Here is an 18,761-nt window from a genome sequence, read left to right as displayed (position 1 = left end):
GACCAGTGCTGTCCAGTAGGAACACCACAGAGCCACAAATTTAAATTTTTTAGTAGCCACATTAAAAAAGTAAAAAGAGGTGAAATTAGTGCTACCAGCATATCTTATTTAACCCAGTATATCCATGTCCAAAGTACCACTTCAGCAGGTAATAAATGATGAAATAATTACGATATTTTGGGGTTTTTTTTTTTGGTACTAAGTCTGAGGAATCTAGTGTTTATTTTCTGCTTATAGCACCCCAGTAGCCACACATGGCCAGTGACCACTATATCGGACAGCACAGCTCTAGACACCCTAATGAAAACTCAAAGCAAATCAAGGTGGCACGTTTCCATTTCTGGTCACAAACATTTTGAGATTATCAGTAACATCCCCTATCTAAAGTCAAGTCTTAGTAGGTTAAAAATGAGTGTTGAACCTGGAAAAACCATTCCAGAATCGAATCTGGGTGGTTAGAAAGTAAAACTTGAACCTTTACAATGGGCCCAGAGTAACCCTGATAAACGTGTGGGGTCAGCCATTTCCTTCTGTCCTGGACAGAGTTGCAGCTTGATCAACTAGGGCTGGGGCCTGAGGCTCCTGGGCAGCCCTTGGGTCCAAGCTGTGGTGCCACTTAGGACAGGGCCTCGTCATCCTCTCTTGAAATGTCTGTGCTCTCTCTTCCACCCTTTTCTTCAGCTTTATTTTCTTGCTTCTTGGTGATGTTTCTGTCTGTCCAGATACATCAGCTTCCAACCATCCACTCTAGGTTTGAGACATGCCTGCCTTTGGGGCTGTCAGTGACTGTAACGTGAGAGTGAGTGGCAAGAATAAGGCAAAGAATTCCCTCCACCTAGATTCCTCTGTCAGCATTATTTTGCCCCATTTGCTTTATCACTTTGCTCTCGTTTATTTTTTTTCCTTGATCCATTTGAAAATAAGTTGCGTACATTATGGTTCTTTACCATTAAATCCTTCAGTTACCGTTTTATACGTATACTGTTTTATAGTCAGGTTTGTCAAGGTATAGTTTGTATCCAGTCTAAAAAAAAAAGTGTCCCTGTTTAGTTCTGTTAATTTTTTTTGGGCTGCGCTGGGCATCATGCGGGATCTTAGTTCCCCAACCAGGGATCGAACCCATGCGCCCTGCAGTGGAAGCGCAGAGCTCTTAACCACTGGACAGCCAGGGAATTTTCCCTAGTTCTGTGAATTTTGACAAACACAGAGAGTCATGTGACCACCTCACAGTCTAGGTAGAGGAAATTCATTCTTTCACCCCCAGAACCCCTCCCCTTTTGTAATCAGTGCCTCTCCCATTTCCAGACCTTGGAAACCACTGATCTGTTTTCTGTCCCTGTAGTTTGCCTTTTCAAGAAAGTCATATAAATAGATATATGGTATGTAGCTTCTAAACGTGTGTGCAGTTTATATAGCCTTTTGTTTTTTGTTTTTTAATAAATTTATTTATTTTTAAAATTTATTTGTTCACTTTGTTGGGTCTTTGTTGCTGTGCGTGGGCTTTCTCTAGTTGTGGCGAGTGGGGGCTACTCTTCGTTGCGGTGCGCAGGCTTCTCATTGCGGTGACTTCTTTTGTTGCGAGCACAGGCTCTAGGTGCGCGGGCTTCAGTAGTTGTGGCATGTGAGCTTCAGTAGTTGTGGCTCGTGGGCTCTAGAGTGCAGGCTCAGTAGTTGTGGCGCACGGGCTTAGTTGCTCTGCGGCATGTGGGATCTTCCCGGACCAGTTCCCCTGCATTGGCAGGTGGATTCTTAACCGCTGGTCCACCAGGGAAGCCCTATAATAGCCTTCTGAATCTGCCGTCTTTCATTCCGAATAAGGCGTTTGAAATTCATCCACATTGTTGCAAGTATTGATAGTTCATCACTGTTTGTTCTTGAGTAGCACTCCACTCAGTGTGGATGATCTGAGATTGTTTATCTAGTCACCAGTTGAAGAACGTTTGATTTGTTATCAGTTTGGGGCAAAAGCTTAGATTTTTTTTTTTTTTTTTTTTTGTCCGTGCCAGTACAGGATCTTAATTCGCCTGTAGGATCTTAGTTCCGCAACCAGGGATTGAACCCGCGCCCCCTGCAGTGGAAGCCCAGAGTCTTAACCACAGGACCACCAGGGAATTCCCAAAGCTTAGAATGTTTAACAAATGGACATGAGCTTATTTCTTATTTCCTTGGCCCATGAACCTTGGCCCACATGTCTATGTGTATCCGCAGGTGTGGCTGTCCTTTTCCATTGAGAGGATGCCTTTGACTTTTGGAAGCCCGGGAATCATTCAGAATCAGTCCTGGCGGGGGAGGTTGTGGGACCCAGCAAGGCCCTGGTTGTGTGGTGTGAGGGAGCTCCTTGCTTCAGAGAGGCCCAGGAAGGGGCGCATGGGTGTCTCTAGGGATAGATGTGCCGGAGGACTGCCTGGATGGTTTGGGTTCAGCTTTTCAGGGTGGGGTGGGGTGTTGACATTTCCTGTGTATCTTATGCATCAGTGTTCTGGGCTCTGATGCGATTCAGCCCCTGCTTTTGAGGCAGCGCTTGTGGCCCAGTGTGGGTGGCGGGTAAAGAGATAAGTGCAGGGAGCTGGCTGTGTCCCTCGCGGGAGTCCTCGTCGGGGTGTCGTGGGGTCTGCGTGAGGGGTGGAGGGGCGAAGTCCTGGAGTGGGAGCCCACCGTGAGGTGAGATTTCTCCCCAGCGTGGAATGAGTGGAAGCCCCAATTGTGGGGCACAGTGGGGAAGCAGAAGTGATGGGACCCAGGGAGGTGAGTGTGAGAGAGAGGGTGCCCGCCTTGCCTGGGGACCAGCGATACGCTCGTAGGGGCTGTGCTGTGGGCCAGTGCTTCAGTTCGTTTGGTCATTGAGTTCATTGCATGGCCCAGTGTGCTGAGCACCGTGCCGGGCCAGGGATGGCAGTGGAAGGATCACCTCAGCCTCTGTCCCCCGCACAGGGGCCATTGGCTGGGTGTTCCCGAGTGCTGAGAGGTACAGAGATGTGTGACCCTAGTCTCGGGGGCGAGGGGAGTGTGGCGCATTTGGTGTCTGGACCACGGCATCCCCTCCCTGGATGGGGAGGAAGTTGTGGTCAAGTTTGTTCCTGTTTAAAGAGGTATAACGTCCTCCTTAGGTTTTGCCTACACCTGAGGGCATTCCATTGAGAGGAGCTGGCAGTGCAGGGCTTTGGCTCTGTGACTGGAGGCTGCTCTGCCCGAGTGGGAGTGAGTGCAGAGAGGCTGGGGCAGGGTCCCTCTCAGAGAAGGTGGGGCGCGGGCCGGAGGGCGGGGCTGAGCTGGGCAGCAGCTCCTGGGTGGAGTTTGGGGGTGAGGATAAGAGAAGGGAGGGGTGCGGGGTCCCCCCCTCACAGCCCAGCTAGTGGCCTGCGGAGGAGCAGGAGGTGCATGGAATGAGGTGCGGCCAGATGGAGATGGTACCCGTAGCTCTGGCCAGAGAGGTGGTGTGGGAGCCCCAGCCGAAGGTGGGGAGGTGGGGGGGCAGCGGAGCTGGGAGGCAAACCCAGAGGAGCACCACGCAACCGGGTAGGCCCGTCAAAGCCTTAACTCCTTTAGTCCCCTGTGCCCCACCCTCTGGAGCCCAGGGAATGCAGGGGAAGGTGCGCTTATCTGTTTTCTTTGCTCATTTATTTAACAAATGTGTGGTCACGCCTGCTTTGTAGCAGGCACTGTTCTGGGCACCGGGGACGCAGTGGTGAGGAGACAGGATCCAGTCATCAGGTAGACGCCGATTACACACTGGGATCGGGGCAGTGGAGGGAATGTGCAGGGAGCCCAGAGACCCTCAAACAGGCTGCCATGGGGGGAGGCTCAGTGAGGAGGTGACACTCGCTGGCCCCAGGTGAATAACAGGCAGGAAGGAGGGGCGAGGGAGGCATGTGCTGGGCTGGGGTCACAGTGCGAGCAACAGCTACAACACGGTTGAGGGACCAAAAGGGGCCAGCTGGCTGGAAGGGAAGCGGGCGGAACGTGGGGCAGTAGAGCAGTCAGGGCTGCCTCTGTGGCTGCGGCCCCTCCGCCGCCCCCGAGAGCAGTGCTAAAAGACACCACGAGGTGCGGGGCTCTCTCAGCACAGCTAGTCTCGGGCAGCGTTTCCCACACTGCGGTGGACACGTGTGAAATGTGGTCCTAGTTCAGCGGGTCCCCCTGTGCTGCTGGTCCACAGACAAACCACACCTTGAGTAGCAGGGCTCTAAGGGAACAGATGTTTTCCACTGATCAGACTTCCAAGTTTTCCGTCCCCTTTGAAGCCAAATTCTTCTTGGACTCTGTGTCCCTGGGTCCACATACTGTTGCTGATGGTTAGGAGAGAGAAAAGCTGGGAACTGCCTGACACGCGCTGGGAAGTCCTGCCTCCGCCACCCACGCCGCCACCACTGTCCCTGGGCGGGGGAGCAAGAGGAGGGGTTGTCTTGAGCAGCGCTGAGGCTGAGGCGCCGGGGCGTCTCAGAGCCCCCGTTAGGGTCCACTAAGGCATGTGTGCCGAGGTCCCCAAGGCCACCTGGGCCCAGGTTGGACAATTTGCTGGGGAGACTCCCAGGGCCGAGCTGGCTGAGATTTAACTCCAATGAGTTAAATCAGGTAGACGCCGATTACACACTGGGATCGGGGCAGTGGAGGGAATGTGCAGGGAGCCCAGAGACCCTCAAACAGAATGCACAGAGGAAAGGCAGGCGGTAAAGGCTGAAACCAGTCACCAGCTTCCAGGAGTCCTCGCCCCCTGGAGTCACACGGGACGTGTATAACTCCTCAGGTTGTGACACAACGCGTAGAACGCTGTCCACCATGGGCGTGCAGTAGAGACTCAGTCAGTGCCCAAGGTTTTTATTGAGGGCAGCCTCTGCCTGGCATGTACCAAAATCCCAGACTCCCAGAAGGAAAAGGAGTGTTCCGCAGAAAGCATGGTGTTTGTGCAAACGGTTTAGACACAGTGAGCCCCTCTTAGCAGTCAGGGAATCCTGGGAACCCTCTCGAAATCCAGGTTCCCAGGCACCAGCCAAAGGCCAGCATTGCAAGCTGGCCTTCCAAGAGAAGCAGGCAGGCCTGCAGTGTTAACTTCTGCCCAGGATCCTAATTGGTGAGACGTTCTGCTTGAATTCAGACTTTGGAATTGTCCATCTACCCTGTAACAGGCCTTATGGTGGGCCCTGCGGGTCTTGCCCTTGTGGAGTTGGTAGTCGTCGGGCCAGGAATAAACAAAGATACAACTAAATGTAAAATCTTACAAAGCTTGGGCAGTGCTTTCAAGGGAGCTGATGGTGTTCCAGTAGTAAATACAGGAGACCTGGCCAGTCACTCTGAGTTGACCTTTAATAAGAGACCCCAGCAATTGGGGGATACAGAGCCATACATTAAGAATGGAGGGGAAAACGAATGCCTGGGGAGAGGCCTGGTCCAGGCCAGGACCCTGCTGGGGAAAGAGCTTAGCTGTCCGCAGAACTGAAACAGAGCTGGGTGCTTAGGGTGGAGGAGTCCGCACACCATAGAAGGAAATGAAGCTTCCAGGGTGCTGTGAAGTCCTCCCCAGACACCCAGCCCTGCTGTCAGGCCCTGTGGGTCCTCGTAAGTGACTGGGTTTTGATTACAAGTGCGGTGAGGCGCCCTTAAAATTCAAACAGAACAATGAACTTTTTTTATATATAAATTTATTTTATTTTTATTTATTTTTGGCTGCGTTGGGTCTTTGTTGCTACGCGTGGGCTTTCTCTGGTTGCGGTTAGCAGGGGCTACCCTTCGTTGTAGTGCATGGGCTTCTCATTGCGGTGGCTTCTTTTGTTGTGGAGCACGGGCTCTAGGCGTGAGGGCTCAGTTGTGGTGCTAGGGCTCTAGAGTGCAGGCTCAGTAGTTGTGGCTCACGGGCTTAGCTGCTCCGCGGCATGTGGGATCTTCTTGGACCAGGGCTTGAACCCATGTCCCCTGCATTGGCAGGCGGATTAACCACTGCACCATCAGGGAAGCCCAGAACAATGAACTATTAATCAGCCATGAAATAGATAAAAATAGATTAAAAAAATAGATAAAATAGATGATACAGCTACAACATGGGTGAGCCTTGAAAATGTCATGCTAAGTGAAAGAAGCCGGTCACGAAAGGCCACAATGTTACAGGATTTCGTTTCTGTGAAATGTCCAGAATAGACAAATCCATAGAGACAGAAAGTAGATTGGTGGTTGCCAGGGGCTGGGAGGGAGCAGGGCATGGGGAGTGACTGCTTAATGGGTATGGCATCTTCTTCGGTGGTGTTAGAACTAGATAGAGATGGTGGTTATACAGCATCGCGAATGTACTTAATGTCCTTGAATTGTCCACTTGAAAATGGTGAAATAGTACGTTGCATGTGTTTTGCTGCCAAATAAGACTGGCTCCCCTGTCAGCTGTTCACCGAGAAGGGATGCGGCAGTGGTATGGGGCGATGACTTTTGTGCCAGAGAGGCTTTGTGGTCATTGGCCTTATGCTGTAAGGCAGAAGTCCCCAACCTTTTCGGCACCAGAGACCGGTGTTGTGGAAGGCAGTTTTTCCACAGACCCGGTTGGGGATGGGGGATGGTTTCAGGGTGATTCAAGCGCGTTGCATTTATTGTGCACTTTATTTCTGTTATTATTACATTGTAATATATAATGAAATAATTATACAACTCACCGTAATGCAGAATCAGTTGGAGCCCTGAGCTTGTTTTCCTGCAACTAGATGGTCCCATCTGGGGGTGATGGGAGACAGTGACACCCAAAGTGTGTTGCTTATGTCCAGTCTGCTCCGTAAGATGCAGGTTAATTGTCACTTGCCACTCACTGATAGGGGTTGTTTTTGTTTGTTTGTTTTTGCATTGATAGGGTTTTGATATGAGTCTGTAAACAACCAATTTATTATGGTCTCTGCAGTCAGACCTCTCTGCTGATGATAATCTGTATCTGCAGCTGCTCCCCAGCGCCGGCATCACCGCCTCCGCTCCACCTCAGATCACCAGGCGTTAGAGTCTCATGAGGAACACGCAAGCTAGATCCCTCGCATGCGTGGTTCACAGTAGGGTTCGTGCTCCTGTGTGAATCTAATGCCCACGCTGATCTGACAGGAGGCCGAGCTCAGGCAGGAACGCGAGCAACGGGGAGCGACTGTAAATACTGACGAAGCTTTGCTTCGCTTGCCCGCCTCTCACCTGCTGTGTGGCCCGGTTCCTAACAGGCCACAGACCAGTACCAGTCCGTGGCCCGGGCGTTGGGTACCACTGCTGTAAGGGCCTTGGGATATTGAAGAGCTATCCTCAGCAAATTCAGCTCTCAGCCCCGGAGGAGTGCATTCCAACCCGCCTCCTCCCCTGTCCTTACTCTCACTGTTTTGTCCTTCTGGCCCGCAGATGTTGGCTGATGATGCAGAGGCAGGCGCTGAGGATGAGAAGGAAGTTGAGGAGCTGAAGAAGCAGGGCATCAACCCCTTGCCCAAACCTCCCCCTGGCGTGGGCCTCCTGCCCACCCCGCCCCGCCCACCTGGCCCTCCGGCCCCGACCTCTCCGAATGGCCGGCCCATGCAGGGTGGCCCCCCGCCCCCGCCCCCGCCCCCGCCTCCGCCCCCTGGCCCCCCTCAGCTGCCCATGCCCGTGCATGAGCCGCTGTCCCCACAGCAGCTGCAGCAGCAGCAGGACATGTACAACAAGAAGATCCCCTCCTTGTTTGAGATCGTGGTGCGGCCCACAGGACAGCTGGCTGAGAAACTGGGTGTGAGGTGAGTGCCTGGGGGCTTTTCTGGGCTCAGCCAGGCTCCTTTGTGCCAGGGCCCTGTGGCCTGGAACCTAACCAGGCCAGCATCCTGCCTCTCTCCAAAGCCCTCAGTGGCCTGGTCTGGAGCCCTCTGTTGCTCAACCATGAGCAGGCCTCTGTGTCTCCTCAGGGATGTGGCTGCCACCCTTCCTCTGCAGCCCTGCTCACGGGCACCATTTTCTCCTTCCAGGTTCCCTGGACCCGGAGGACCCCCAGGACCGATGGGCCCCGGGCCCAACATGGGACCCCCGGGGCCGATGGGGGCCCCGATGCATCCTGACATGCATCCCGACATGCACCCGGACATGCACCCTGACATGCATCCGGACATGCACCCTGACATGCCAATGGGCCCTGGCATGAATCCTGGCCCGCCCATGGGACCTGGCGGCCCTCCAATGATGCCCTATGGTCCTGGAGACTCCCCACATTCTGGAATGATGCCCCCCATCCCACCAGCCCAGAACTTCTATGAAAACTTTTACCAGCAGCAAGAGGGCATGGAGATGGAGCCAGGACTCATTGGGGACGCAGGTATGCAGGGCTCAGGGTGGGGGCCAGCCGGGGCTGCTGGGGTCTGCACAGTGGAATGTAGTCAGGAAGATTTGGTTTTTCTTCCTTGGTCTGAGTCTTTGAAAACATGAATCCAACTCCATCTCTGTCCCGTGAGTGGTTGAACGTTTTCAGTGACGTGGGATTCACTACCCTGTTGAGTCTAGGAGGAGTGTTATGATTACCATCACTATAACTTATTTAATTTCTGTAAGTTTTGCTTGGTGTGTGTGGAGTGGGAGCTTGGGAAGTTAGAGGGATGGGTGTGGAATGGTGTTGAACTTCAAGACTGAGGTGCCCTCAACCAAAGCGGCCTCCTTCTGGGGTGGTTCTTGGCTTGGAGCTGCCTTGCGACTCTGCTTGTTCTGTCCCCACACTGACCATCTTCCTTCCTCCTTTCCTTCCTTTCTTACAAAACGAGAACATGTGTTAGTAACAAACTAAACGTCCGACAGTTGGGTGCTTGGATGACAGTGCCGCATCAGTAGGAGGCGGTGTGCAGCCCTCAGAAGGATGAGATGTGTCATTGCTGCCAGGGGCCAGGCGTGCTTCTAGGCGTGGGGTCAGTGCAAGCAAAGCACGTAGTCCTTGCCTTTAACTGCATTTGAGTGGAGGGAAACCGACAGGAAATGTGTAAACAAGGTCGTCAGCTCGTTTCGGCATTGGTCATTGCTGGCGGTGAAATGGGGCACCGTGTGAGGGTGATGGGTGGAGGCCGGGCCTGCTGGGTGCGTCACAGCCAGCAGAGGCCTGTCTGAGAGGTGAAGGCGGGGAGGGAGTCATGGGCTTGGCTTAGGTGGCAGCTGCAGCAGGTACGGAGGCCTCAGCCAGTCACCTTGTTTGTGGAAAACAAAGGTGTCCGTGTGGCTTGGAAAGGGAGGACAGGGGAGAGAGAAGTCCCAGCACACAGGACCCTGCGGGCCATGGCGAGGTGGACTCGGTGGAAGAGTGATGGGGATAGTGGAGGAACACAAGGGCGATGGATGCTAGTAGGGGCCGGAGGGGAATCTTGGAAGCATGTGGGCTGCCCTTGAGTCGCCCTGGGCAGAGGTGAGGTGGGTGGCAGCCGGGAGAGGACAGGGAGCAGCAGGGCTAGGTTTAGAGTGGAGCCATAGGGCCAACGTGACAGGGTGGCAGGGGCGGGTGGGGGTGCCAGCTGCGGGGCAGAGGCGCTCTGGGTGTTCATGCCGAGCCAGGTTGGGGCAGGGCAGCACTTCTGCTTTGGCCACATTAAGCACGAGGTGCCCGTTTGACAGCCATGCAGACGTCAGGAAGCTGACCAGGCTGGAGGTCAGTGTGAGAGTCTTTGGCATCTCAATAGTGTTCAAAGGCATGAGAGCAGGTGTTTGGGGCAGGGTGCTTGTTCTCAAGTGAGAAAAGCAGGCGACCTGAGGGGGCTTCCTCCCCCTTTAAACAACGTGTATGAAACATGCATGGAAAAGGTCTGGGTGGGGAAGAAAACCCGAAAGTCTGTCGAGCTGATAACAGTTGGTATCTCTGGAGTAATTCACTCTAATGCCCATATCATGAAATCTACCTTTTTAGTACTATTCAGTTGTTTTTAATATATTGAAAATAGCAGAACCGTCAAGTAATTCACTCTTGAATTCCGTGCAAGGGGGGCTGGGTGGGACTGTTGTTTAAGGAGTGTCCCCAGCTCCGAGCCAGGGTGTGGCTCAGAGCAGACTCGCCCATCAAGTTCACATGTTATGAAGTTCAGGGGCTAGAAGAAAGTGACCTTCTACTTTTTGCTTTATACACTTTGTGTATGACATATTTGCATATTTAATCACTTTAATCCTGAAAGTTTCCTTTAAGTTACAGATGCACTCGCTTGGTAGCGCTGGCCACGTTTTGGCTGCTCAGTAGGGGAGCCACATCACACGGTGCAGATAGGGGATATTTCAGCCTTGCAGAACGTTCGCGCGCACACACACAAGTCTCCGGGCGTGTCGTTGAAGATCTGCCCACGGTGTTCCCCTCATCTTTGGCTCTGACTTGGGTAGCATTTGTGAAGGGAGGTGGCTAATGCCGGGCGCCTGCCCGCCCTTCAAGAATGAAGGCAAGCCCTTCCGCCTTGTGCTTCCTAGATGCTGTATGGGAGAAACACCCCCACACTCCGTCCCTTTAAATGCAGCAGCACGCTCATAAACGTTTGTGGAGTTAGGAACCCATAAAGGGAGGAGGAATCACCCGTCAGCCTCTGGGTGGACATGTAGCCATAGCAACATTGTGGTGTATTTTCTTCTCTTCTTTACTAGTCTTTGTTTACCATGGTTGAACTCATATTCTGAGCTTACTGAGAGATTAGGGTGTGTTTTTCTTTATTGATTATTTATTTATGTATTTAAAGAAATCATAAAATTAATGCTCATCAAGAGTAATTAAGACAGATCAGAAATGTGTGGAGTAAAAAGTGAAAGATCCCGCAGCCCCTCTCTCCTGTTCTCATCCCCAGAGGGACTGTTTTCTGTCTGTCTTTTCAAAGCCTTTTCTTTGTGTTTTACAAACATCCGTACGATGTTCCGTCCTGTTTTCACCTCATGAGCATTTGCCCATGTCACTAAGCCTCACCGTGAACCCCATTCTCAGTGGCTGCATCCTAGGTGGGACCCTCCCTGCCCCCCATTGGCTGCTCCGTCCTGCGCTGCTGGGCTTTCCGTGGGGCCCCTCCTGGGGAGGGTAGGAAGGGACGGGCTACACATTCTCACCCATCGCCATCAGGGGGTGGTTTTCCAGTTAAGGGCACGGGTGGGTCGGAGTTGGTGCCGTGAGGCCCTTCCCGACATGAACCCTCGGTTCTTCCCTGCCACAGAGGACTACGGGCACTACGAAGAGCTGCCGGGGGAGCCTGGGGAGCACCTCTTCCCCGAGCACCCTCTGGAGCCTGACAGCTTCCCTGAGGGAGGGCCCCCAGGCCGGCCGAAGCCGGGCGCCGGTGTCCCTGACTTCCTGCCCTCGGCCCAGAGGGCCCTGTACCTGAGGATCCAGCAGAAGCAGCAGGAGGAGGAGGAGAGAGCGAGGAGGCTGGCTGAGCGCAGCAAGCAGGACCGGGAGAGTGAGGAAGGCATGTGTCCTCCCCAGGGGCAGGGGCTTCCCTGACGGGCGCAGCCCCCCGGGCCGCCGTGCAGGGCAGAGGTGGGGAGCACCTAGGTCGGGTTTTGTGTCAGAAAGGGACCTGTGGCCGGGGAGGACCCTTGCCCAGGGCTGTGAAGCTGCTGGGGCTGCTGCATGTCCCTGAGAAAATTAGAAATCGGGGCTGCCCTTCTGTGTCGTGGGGTTCGGGAGAAACCCTGATCCCATTGAGGAGGGAGGTGGGCTGGTCCCTGGAGGAGACAGCAGGCAATAGGGTTCACCCCCTGCACCCTTACAGATGAGGCTGTAGGGAGATTCTCAATCCCCCTTTCCCAGATCATGTTCTCGGGAAGCCAACAGATGAGAGCTAGTCATCGACATAAACCAGTAATGATCACAGGCACAGCTGCCAAGTCTCAGGTGCTGTGCAGTGACCTGATGGTATCCACCCCAGGGTGAAAGGGGGCGGACAGAAACGGTATGTAGAACCTGAAGCCAGAGGCCATGGGTGGCTCTGACCAGAGCTGAGGAGCAAGTGGGACAGTGAGAACAGGGGACAGCCCCCTCCCCTAGGGGCTCCGGTTGCACCTGCCTAGAAAGTTGGACATGGGCTAGCTTCTGAGTCTGCCCACCTGGCCCCGCCTCTTATCAGCTGGTGACTGCCCTGCCCTGGGTCGCGGAAACGTTTTGAGGGGCCTGGGAGGCACGTGTCTGTGAGCCCCAAGCGCAGTGAGAGCCAAGGCAGCAGTAGCTGCTCACAGGCACTCAGAGCCAGGCCTGCCGTGCTGGGGCCTGAACCTGCCCAGGAGGTGAGGAGGTGGCGGCAGAGCCCTGGACTCGGAGTCTGAGCTCAACCCTGGCTCCGTCCCCTATCTTATGGCACTGTCTGTGCCTCTGTTTTTCTTATCTGTCAAATGGGCGTGATGATAACGCTATATCCTGGGTGTTTGTGACAAATAAGACAAAGTACTTAGAATGGTGCCTGTACGGGGAAAGGTCCATAAACGATAGCCAGAGACCTGCCAAGCTCGGTGCTTGGCCTGCCTGAGCTCACTGGCTCTTCGTGGCATCCTGTGCTGGGGATGGGGTGTTGTAAGAGAGGAGAAACTGAGGTTCTGAGAGGTAAGAGGCAGGGGAGTGGGCTGCCATGGGATCCAAAGAGGACTGGTGGCAGATGTGGTGGCCACTCACCCTCTCCCTGCTCCTTTCTGCTTTTTCTCAGGTGACACTGGAAACTGGTACTCAAGTGATGAGGATGAGGGTGGGAACAGCGTCACCTCCATCCTGAAGACCCTGAGGCAGCAGACGTCTAGCCGACCCCAGGCTTCTGTCGGGGAGCTGAGCAGCACTGGGCTGGGGGACCCCCGCCTCCAGAAGGGACACCCCACGGGAGGGCGGCTGGCTGACCCCCGCCTCAGCCGGGACCCCAGACTTAGCCGCCACGTCGAGGCTTCCAGCAGTTCAGGCCCAGGTGACACAGGACCCTCTGACCCTCGACTGGCTCGCTCCCTGTCTACCCCCAAGCCCGAAGGCGGCCTTCATTCCAGCCCCGCAGGCCCCAGTGGCTCCAAGGGGTCTGGACCACCCCCTGCAGAAGAGGAGGAAGGGGAACGGGCCCTTCGGGAGAAGGCTGTGAACATTCCCCTGGACCCCCTCCCTGGGCACCCACTGCGGGACCCGCGCTCGCAGCTGCAGCAGTTCAGCCACATCAAGAAGGATGTGACCCTGAGCAAGCCGAGCTTTGCCCGCACTGTGCTCTGGAACCCTGAGGACCTGATCCCCCTGCCCATCCCCAAGCAGGATGCAGTGCCCCCCGTCCCTGCGGCCCTGCAGTCCCTGCCTGCCCTGGATCCCAGGTTGCACCGCACCACCACCTCGGGCCCCCCCAACCCCCGGCAGCGCCCAGGCACCTCTACAGATCCCAGCACATCTGGCTCTAGCCTGCCTGACTTTGAGCTCCTCTCTCGCATCCTCAAGACTGTCAATGCCACCGGCCCCTCGGCGGCCCCTGGCCCCGGTGACAAGCCCAGTGACCCTCGAGTGCGGAAGACACCCACCGACCCCCGGCTGCAGAAACCAGCAGACTCTGCTGCCTCCTCCCGGGCAGCCAAGCCTGGCCCCACCGAAGCGCCCTCTCCAGCTGCCAGCCCCAGCGGGGAGTCCTCCCCGCCAGCCACCGCCCCCTATGACCCCCGCGTGCTGGCAGCCGGCGGCCTGGGCCAGGGCAGCGGGAGCGGGCAGAGCAGCGTGCTGAGCGGCATCAGCCTCTACGACCCCAGGACTCCCAACACGGGTGGCAAAGCTGCAGAGCCGGCCGCTGATGCAGGCACGCAGCCCAAGGGCCCTGAGGGCAACGGCAAGAGCTCCGCCACCAAGGCCAAGGAGCCCCCATTTGTCCGCAAGTCTGCCCTGGAACAGCCTGAATCGGGGAAGTCTGGGGCAGATGGGGCCGCAGTCACGGCCACAGACAGGTACAACAGTTATAACCGGCCCCGGCCCAAGGCCGCTGCGGCCCCCGCCGCTGCCACGGGCGCCCCGCCAGCAGAGGGCGTCCCGCCCCAGCCCGGCGTGCACAACCTCCCGGTGCCCACCCTCTTCGGGACCGTGAAACAGGCACCCAAGACGGGCTCCGGAAGCCCATTTGCTGGCAACAGCCCGGCCCAAGAGGGTGAGCAGGACGCTGGGTCCCTGAAAGATGTTTTTAAAGGCTTTGACCCCACTGCCTCCCCCTTTTGCCAGTAGTGTTAAGCCGGAGTCGAGCGCTCCCTGCACCCCACCCTTCCCAGGGCAATATTTAAGGGCAGCAACCAGAGTTGGGGACTTGGGGGGAGGGGGGAGGGGGTCTGGGTGTTCTTTCTTTTCTTTTTTCCTATTCTTTTTTCTTTTCTTCCCCCACCCTCCTTTTTTTTTTAAAGTAGTACTTTCTTTGAAACATATAAATTGTATATAACTATCTTTAACTTCTGGTCAGTGCTGCGGGGCTCCTAGGCTCCCGCCAAGAAAACCTACATGTGCATGTGTACAGTTGCGAGTCCCCTGGGCCTCAGCCCCAGCTGGCACTCCGCCTGGCCTGGCCAGGCCTGATTTTCAGGGACTTCTTAAAGGCTGGGGCCCCAGTTTGGTGGCTGGGGGTCTGGTGGGTTTTCTGGGCAGAGCTTGGCCCCTCCCCCCCATCCTACCCCCCCCCCCCCAGGACAAAGGGAACAGCAGGCGTCGAGAAGGCACTGAGCACTGCTCACCCTGTGGTGCATGAGCAAGAAGAGACGGAGCCGAGATGGTGGGAAGGACCCGCATGGAAGCAGGTCTAGGCATTTCTGCGTCTCCTCTGCAGTGTGCAGGCCATGATGACCCGCTTCAGGGGCCAGCGGAAGTGAGAAAGTGTCAAGACAGAAGGAAAAGAGAAAGAGCCTTCGGAAGCTGCCTGGGCCGGGAGAAACAAAGTCCTTTTCCACTGCTGTCTCATCTGGATTCACACACCGGCCTCCCTGCCATCCTCCGTCCAGAGTTCATCCCAGAGCAAACCGGCGCCCTCCAGCCTGCGACAGGAGACTCCGGGTGAGAAATGGACCTGGAGTCGGCAAGGCTGGTGTGGCCAGGAGCTGCCTGCGAGAGGCAGAGCACGCGCTTTCCGTCAGCTTAGCCCATCCCGTCCTGTCGTGTCCCGGCCGTGCCTTTCCCCCTCGTGCTGGGCTCTGTCCTGGGCTCAGAAGGCAAAGTGCCCAGTGAGCCGGCCCCGGCCCTCTGGGGACAGCTCAAGGATCCATGGCACGGCCACGCCATCAGGCTCCTGACAGAGGGATCCCTGGGTGGTTCTCGGCAAAGTGTTTTGCTTTCTCCGCTTTCTTCACATCTCCTTGCACCATATTTTTAGGGCCTGTGGTTTTGGTGTGTTTGGTTTTCTTCCAAGCTGACAGGTGCATGGGTTCGAGGCGTGTACAGGGTTGGATTTGTGGATACTTCCGGGAGGGGGCCTGAGGACACGGTGGGAGACTAGCCAGGGCAGGGTGTGGGCTACTGGGCCCTCTCCAGGAGAGGGACTGGGACCCCCACTGTGGGCAGGGGCCATGGGACCCAAAGCCTGTATCCTGCTCTCCTCATCCGGCTGAGCCGGGAAGGGAGCATAGATGCCTGCCCGGGCTCCGCCTGACCTCCCCCAAGACCCTGGCTGAGGTCCCATCCTGTCCACAGAGCCCCAGAGAAGGCCTACCCCGTGGACGTGGCCTGAGGGGAACCGGCGAGGCTTGTGCGGCCGGGGCTCCCTCCCGCCTGTGTGCCGCTACTGGCCGGCCGTCTCCTGCCTTTTTCCTCCTCATCCCACCGTCTCAACCACCTCGCTTAAGGGCCCTGACTCTTTCTTACTAATAATGAGGAAACATGGTGTCCCAGCCAAAGGGTTCCCCCTCCCACCTCCTCGGGGTAGGAGGTTAAAGAGGGTTCAATACCAAACGCCCTGCCCCAGAAGAGAAATAGTCTTTGAGTTTGGGGCCGGAAGCAAGGGCGGGAGAGGCAGTGCGCCATGATCAGGTTGGTTTGGTTTGTCTTTGTGTCTTTTTGTTTTGTTTTAAACAATCATCAGTGAGATTTTTCTTCAGCCACCAGTGTTGGCCTTGAAGCAGAGGGCTGCAGCCCGTAGTGTTTGTAAAATAAGAAAGAATACACAGTGTGGCTGTGGTTGGGTTTTTTTTCCCCTCCTTTGAGAATTTTTTTTATAAAAGCAAAATTAAATACTTTTTTAAAACTGAAATCTGTGGATGAAATAGAAGCTGGAACCCACCTCTTGGAATATTCAGCCTAAGAACCTCATGGGACTATGAATTCACCTGAAATTTTCATTTGCCATCAGGCTGAGCTTTTAAAGAAAAATTGTTCTCTAACCAGGATTGTAACAAAAGTGTAAATACTATTTCAGAGTTGAAAGTTGATGGTGCAAATATGTATATAACGTACTGTATTTTTACAATGATCGTCGCATGACTCTATTCCACCCCTTTTTGTACTCCATATCTGTCTTCCAGAAACGTCACCTGCCCTTTCTCCTGTGGTCTCTTAATCCAATAATTGTATTACTGCCATTAAAGGATGCAGTTATTTTAAAAAGCCTGTGGGTCTTGTTTCTCCGTGCTGCCCCCACCATCCCTTGTCCCAGAAATGACAGGGCGGGGGTGAAACCTTGAAACCAGGGTCTCTTCTGGGTGGCCAGTCCCAGGGTGACATTCATGATGACACTGTGGGAATGGTGCCTCCCAACAGCTCCAGCTTCCCTTAGCGGCTGACAAGCTGACGACTGCATTCCACAGTTCTTGAGCTCTGGCTCCGGGCCAGTCTCGGCCTTTAAGGACACAGGTGGCCCACACAGGCATGGTCCTGCCCACCGCACAGATCACAGAAGAGGCCAGTGATGAACTCAGGACAACTGGGCTGGCTGCTAAGGATGAGAAACGGGAGCCCTCTAACTGCTGTAGACTGTGTCACCTCGAAATCTATATGTTGAAACCTAGTCGCCCAATGCGATGGCGTTTGGAGGTGGGGCCTTTGGGAAGTGATGAGGTCAGGAGGATGAAACCCTTACGAATGGGGTTAGTGCCCTTATAAAAATGAGACCCCCACAGAGTATCTCTGCCCCTTCCTCCATGTGAAGATGTGGCAAGAAGACAGCCATCTGGGAACCAGGAAGAGGCTCTTCACCAGACAGACGCTGAATCTGCTGGCACTTGATCTTGGACTTCCAGTCTCCAGAACTGTGCTATTTTGTTACAGCAGCCCCAGCGGACTCAGACATTACCTACTTGTTAACCAGGAGTCTTCTCCGGGGAAGCCGCAGTCGGCGAGGGTGAGAAGGGAGCAGGACTTGGCCTGGAGAGTAGCCATGTGTTCTTTGGACTTCCTTTGGTTTCTGTGTTTCAGTGGGCCTCTTAATTTTCCATGACTGCCATATAAATTATAGAAGCCAAGTGGTTTAGAACAGGAACTTGGAGGGGGGCGGGGGAACAAAACAAAACAAAAACAGGAACTTGCTACATTACAGTCCTGGAAGTCAGAAGCGTGACACATCTCACTCCATGGTTGCCAGGGCTCCCTACCTTTCTGGAAGAACAGGGAGATTCTGTTTACGTGCTTTTTTCAGCTTCTGGAGGCCACCCACCCACCTTGCCTCGTGGCCCTCTTCTGTCTACAAAGCCAGCAACGTCACATGTCTCTGGCCCTTCTTCCATTGTCACATCTTTCTCTGGCCACAGCTGGGAAAGGTTCTCTGCTTTTAAAGACCCATGTGATTAGATTGGGTAATCCAGGATCATCTCCCCATCTCAAGATCCTTCATCACATATGCCGAGTCACTTTTGCCATGTAAATTACATATTCATGGGTTCTGGGATAAAAACATGGACATCTTTGGGGAGCCGTCCTGCCCTTTAATTGGGATCCTGGGTATTTCTCAGAGCAGGGTTCTCACAGCCCTTACGCTGGTTGCTGGTCTAAGCAGGTAAGCTCTAGGTCTCTGTCAAAAATTCAGGGTTCAGCCTTTGAATTTCTTCTAATTCATCCACATTGAGTAAGGATGATTTCACCTGTAACTCAGAACTCCAGCTCAGAGACTTCCGTGGTGGTTCAGTGGTTAAGAATCCGCCCTCCAATGCAGGGGACGCAGGTTCGATCCCTGGTTAGGGAACAAAGATCCCACATGCTGCGGGGCAACTAAGCCCACGCGCCACGAATACTGAGCCGCCACACACTGGAGCCCACGTGCCACAACTAGAGAGAAGCCCACGTGCCGCAAGGAAAGTTCCCGTGTGCCGCAACTAAGGCCCGATACAGCCAAAAGTAAGTATTTTTTTAAAAACCCCAAAAAACACCAACTCAGCTGCCTTAAACAGGCAGGAGTTCATCATCTTAGGTAAGAAGGTAGGGTGGTTTCAGGGTTGGTAAAAGAGTTAACTCCAAGTTCACTCAGGTTCAGCCCATCTTACCACACTGCCGGTCTGGGGCAGCAGTACCGCTCGTGATGGCAAGATGGCTAGAGCATCTTCCAGACTTCACCTCCTCACCCAGCCAAGTGCAGAAGCAGAAAAGAAACTGTGTATGTATCTATGAGCAAGGAAACGCTTCCCAGAAGTCCCTCAGTCTTCCTTTCAGGTCTCATTGGCTGGATTAGATGGTGTGACCCTCCCTACGTTGGTCCATGGCAAGAGGGGAAATAGAGATCTGACGTCTGGTTCTTAGACTAATCAAAGATCCAGCGTCCTGGGGCTGAGCACATGGCTGCTTGGAAGGTGAACATTGCAAACACCCGTGGGGCTCGTGCAGGAAGAAGGCGGCGCAGGAGTTTGAAGCCGCAGCGGCGGTACAGGCATCATTCAAGTGTTTGGGGCATGGACCTTCTCTGCACCAGAGC

The 18,761-nt window shown here is 54.7% G+C and overlaps 1 protein-coding gene across 7 annotated transcripts in view; it reads left to right on the top strand.

Annotated features, from left to right (window-relative positions):
• The window catches only part of ZC3H4 (zinc finger CCCH-type containing 4), a 42,956-nt gene extending 26,488 nt beyond the window's left edge, over positions 1–16,468 (top strand). For 5 of the 7 annotated variants that reach the window (XM_079906329.1, XM_079906332.1, XM_079906334.1 and 2 more), the window contains 4 exons: positions 7,345–7,709; positions 7,935–8,278; positions 11,112–11,363; positions 12,594–14,537. In XM_079906329.1, coding sequence (XP_079762455.1) covers positions 7,345–7,709; positions 7,935–8,278; positions 11,112–11,363; positions 12,594–14,113 — 2,481 coding nt within the window. In that variant the 3' untranslated portion in view covers positions 14,114–14,537. Of the gene's footprint in view, positions 1–7,344; positions 7,710–7,934; positions 8,279–11,111; positions 11,364–12,593; positions 14,538–14,564 lie in introns of those variants that run through there. The other 2 variants (XM_079906331.1, XM_079906330.1) reach the window with 2 other exon arrangements.
• Positions 16,469–18,761: the final 2,293 nt, after the last annotated feature.

This window comes from Stenella coeruleoalba (genome assembly GCF_951394435.1).
Source record: "Stenella coeruleoalba genome assembly, chromosome: 20".
In the NCBI taxonomy this organism is placed as follows: Eukaryota; Metazoa; Chordata; class Mammalia; order Artiodactyla; family Delphinidae; genus Stenella; species Stenella coeruleoalba.
The sequence above is the reverse complement of the archived record's forward strand: the minus strand, read 5'-3'. Positions and strand labels throughout refer to the sequence as shown.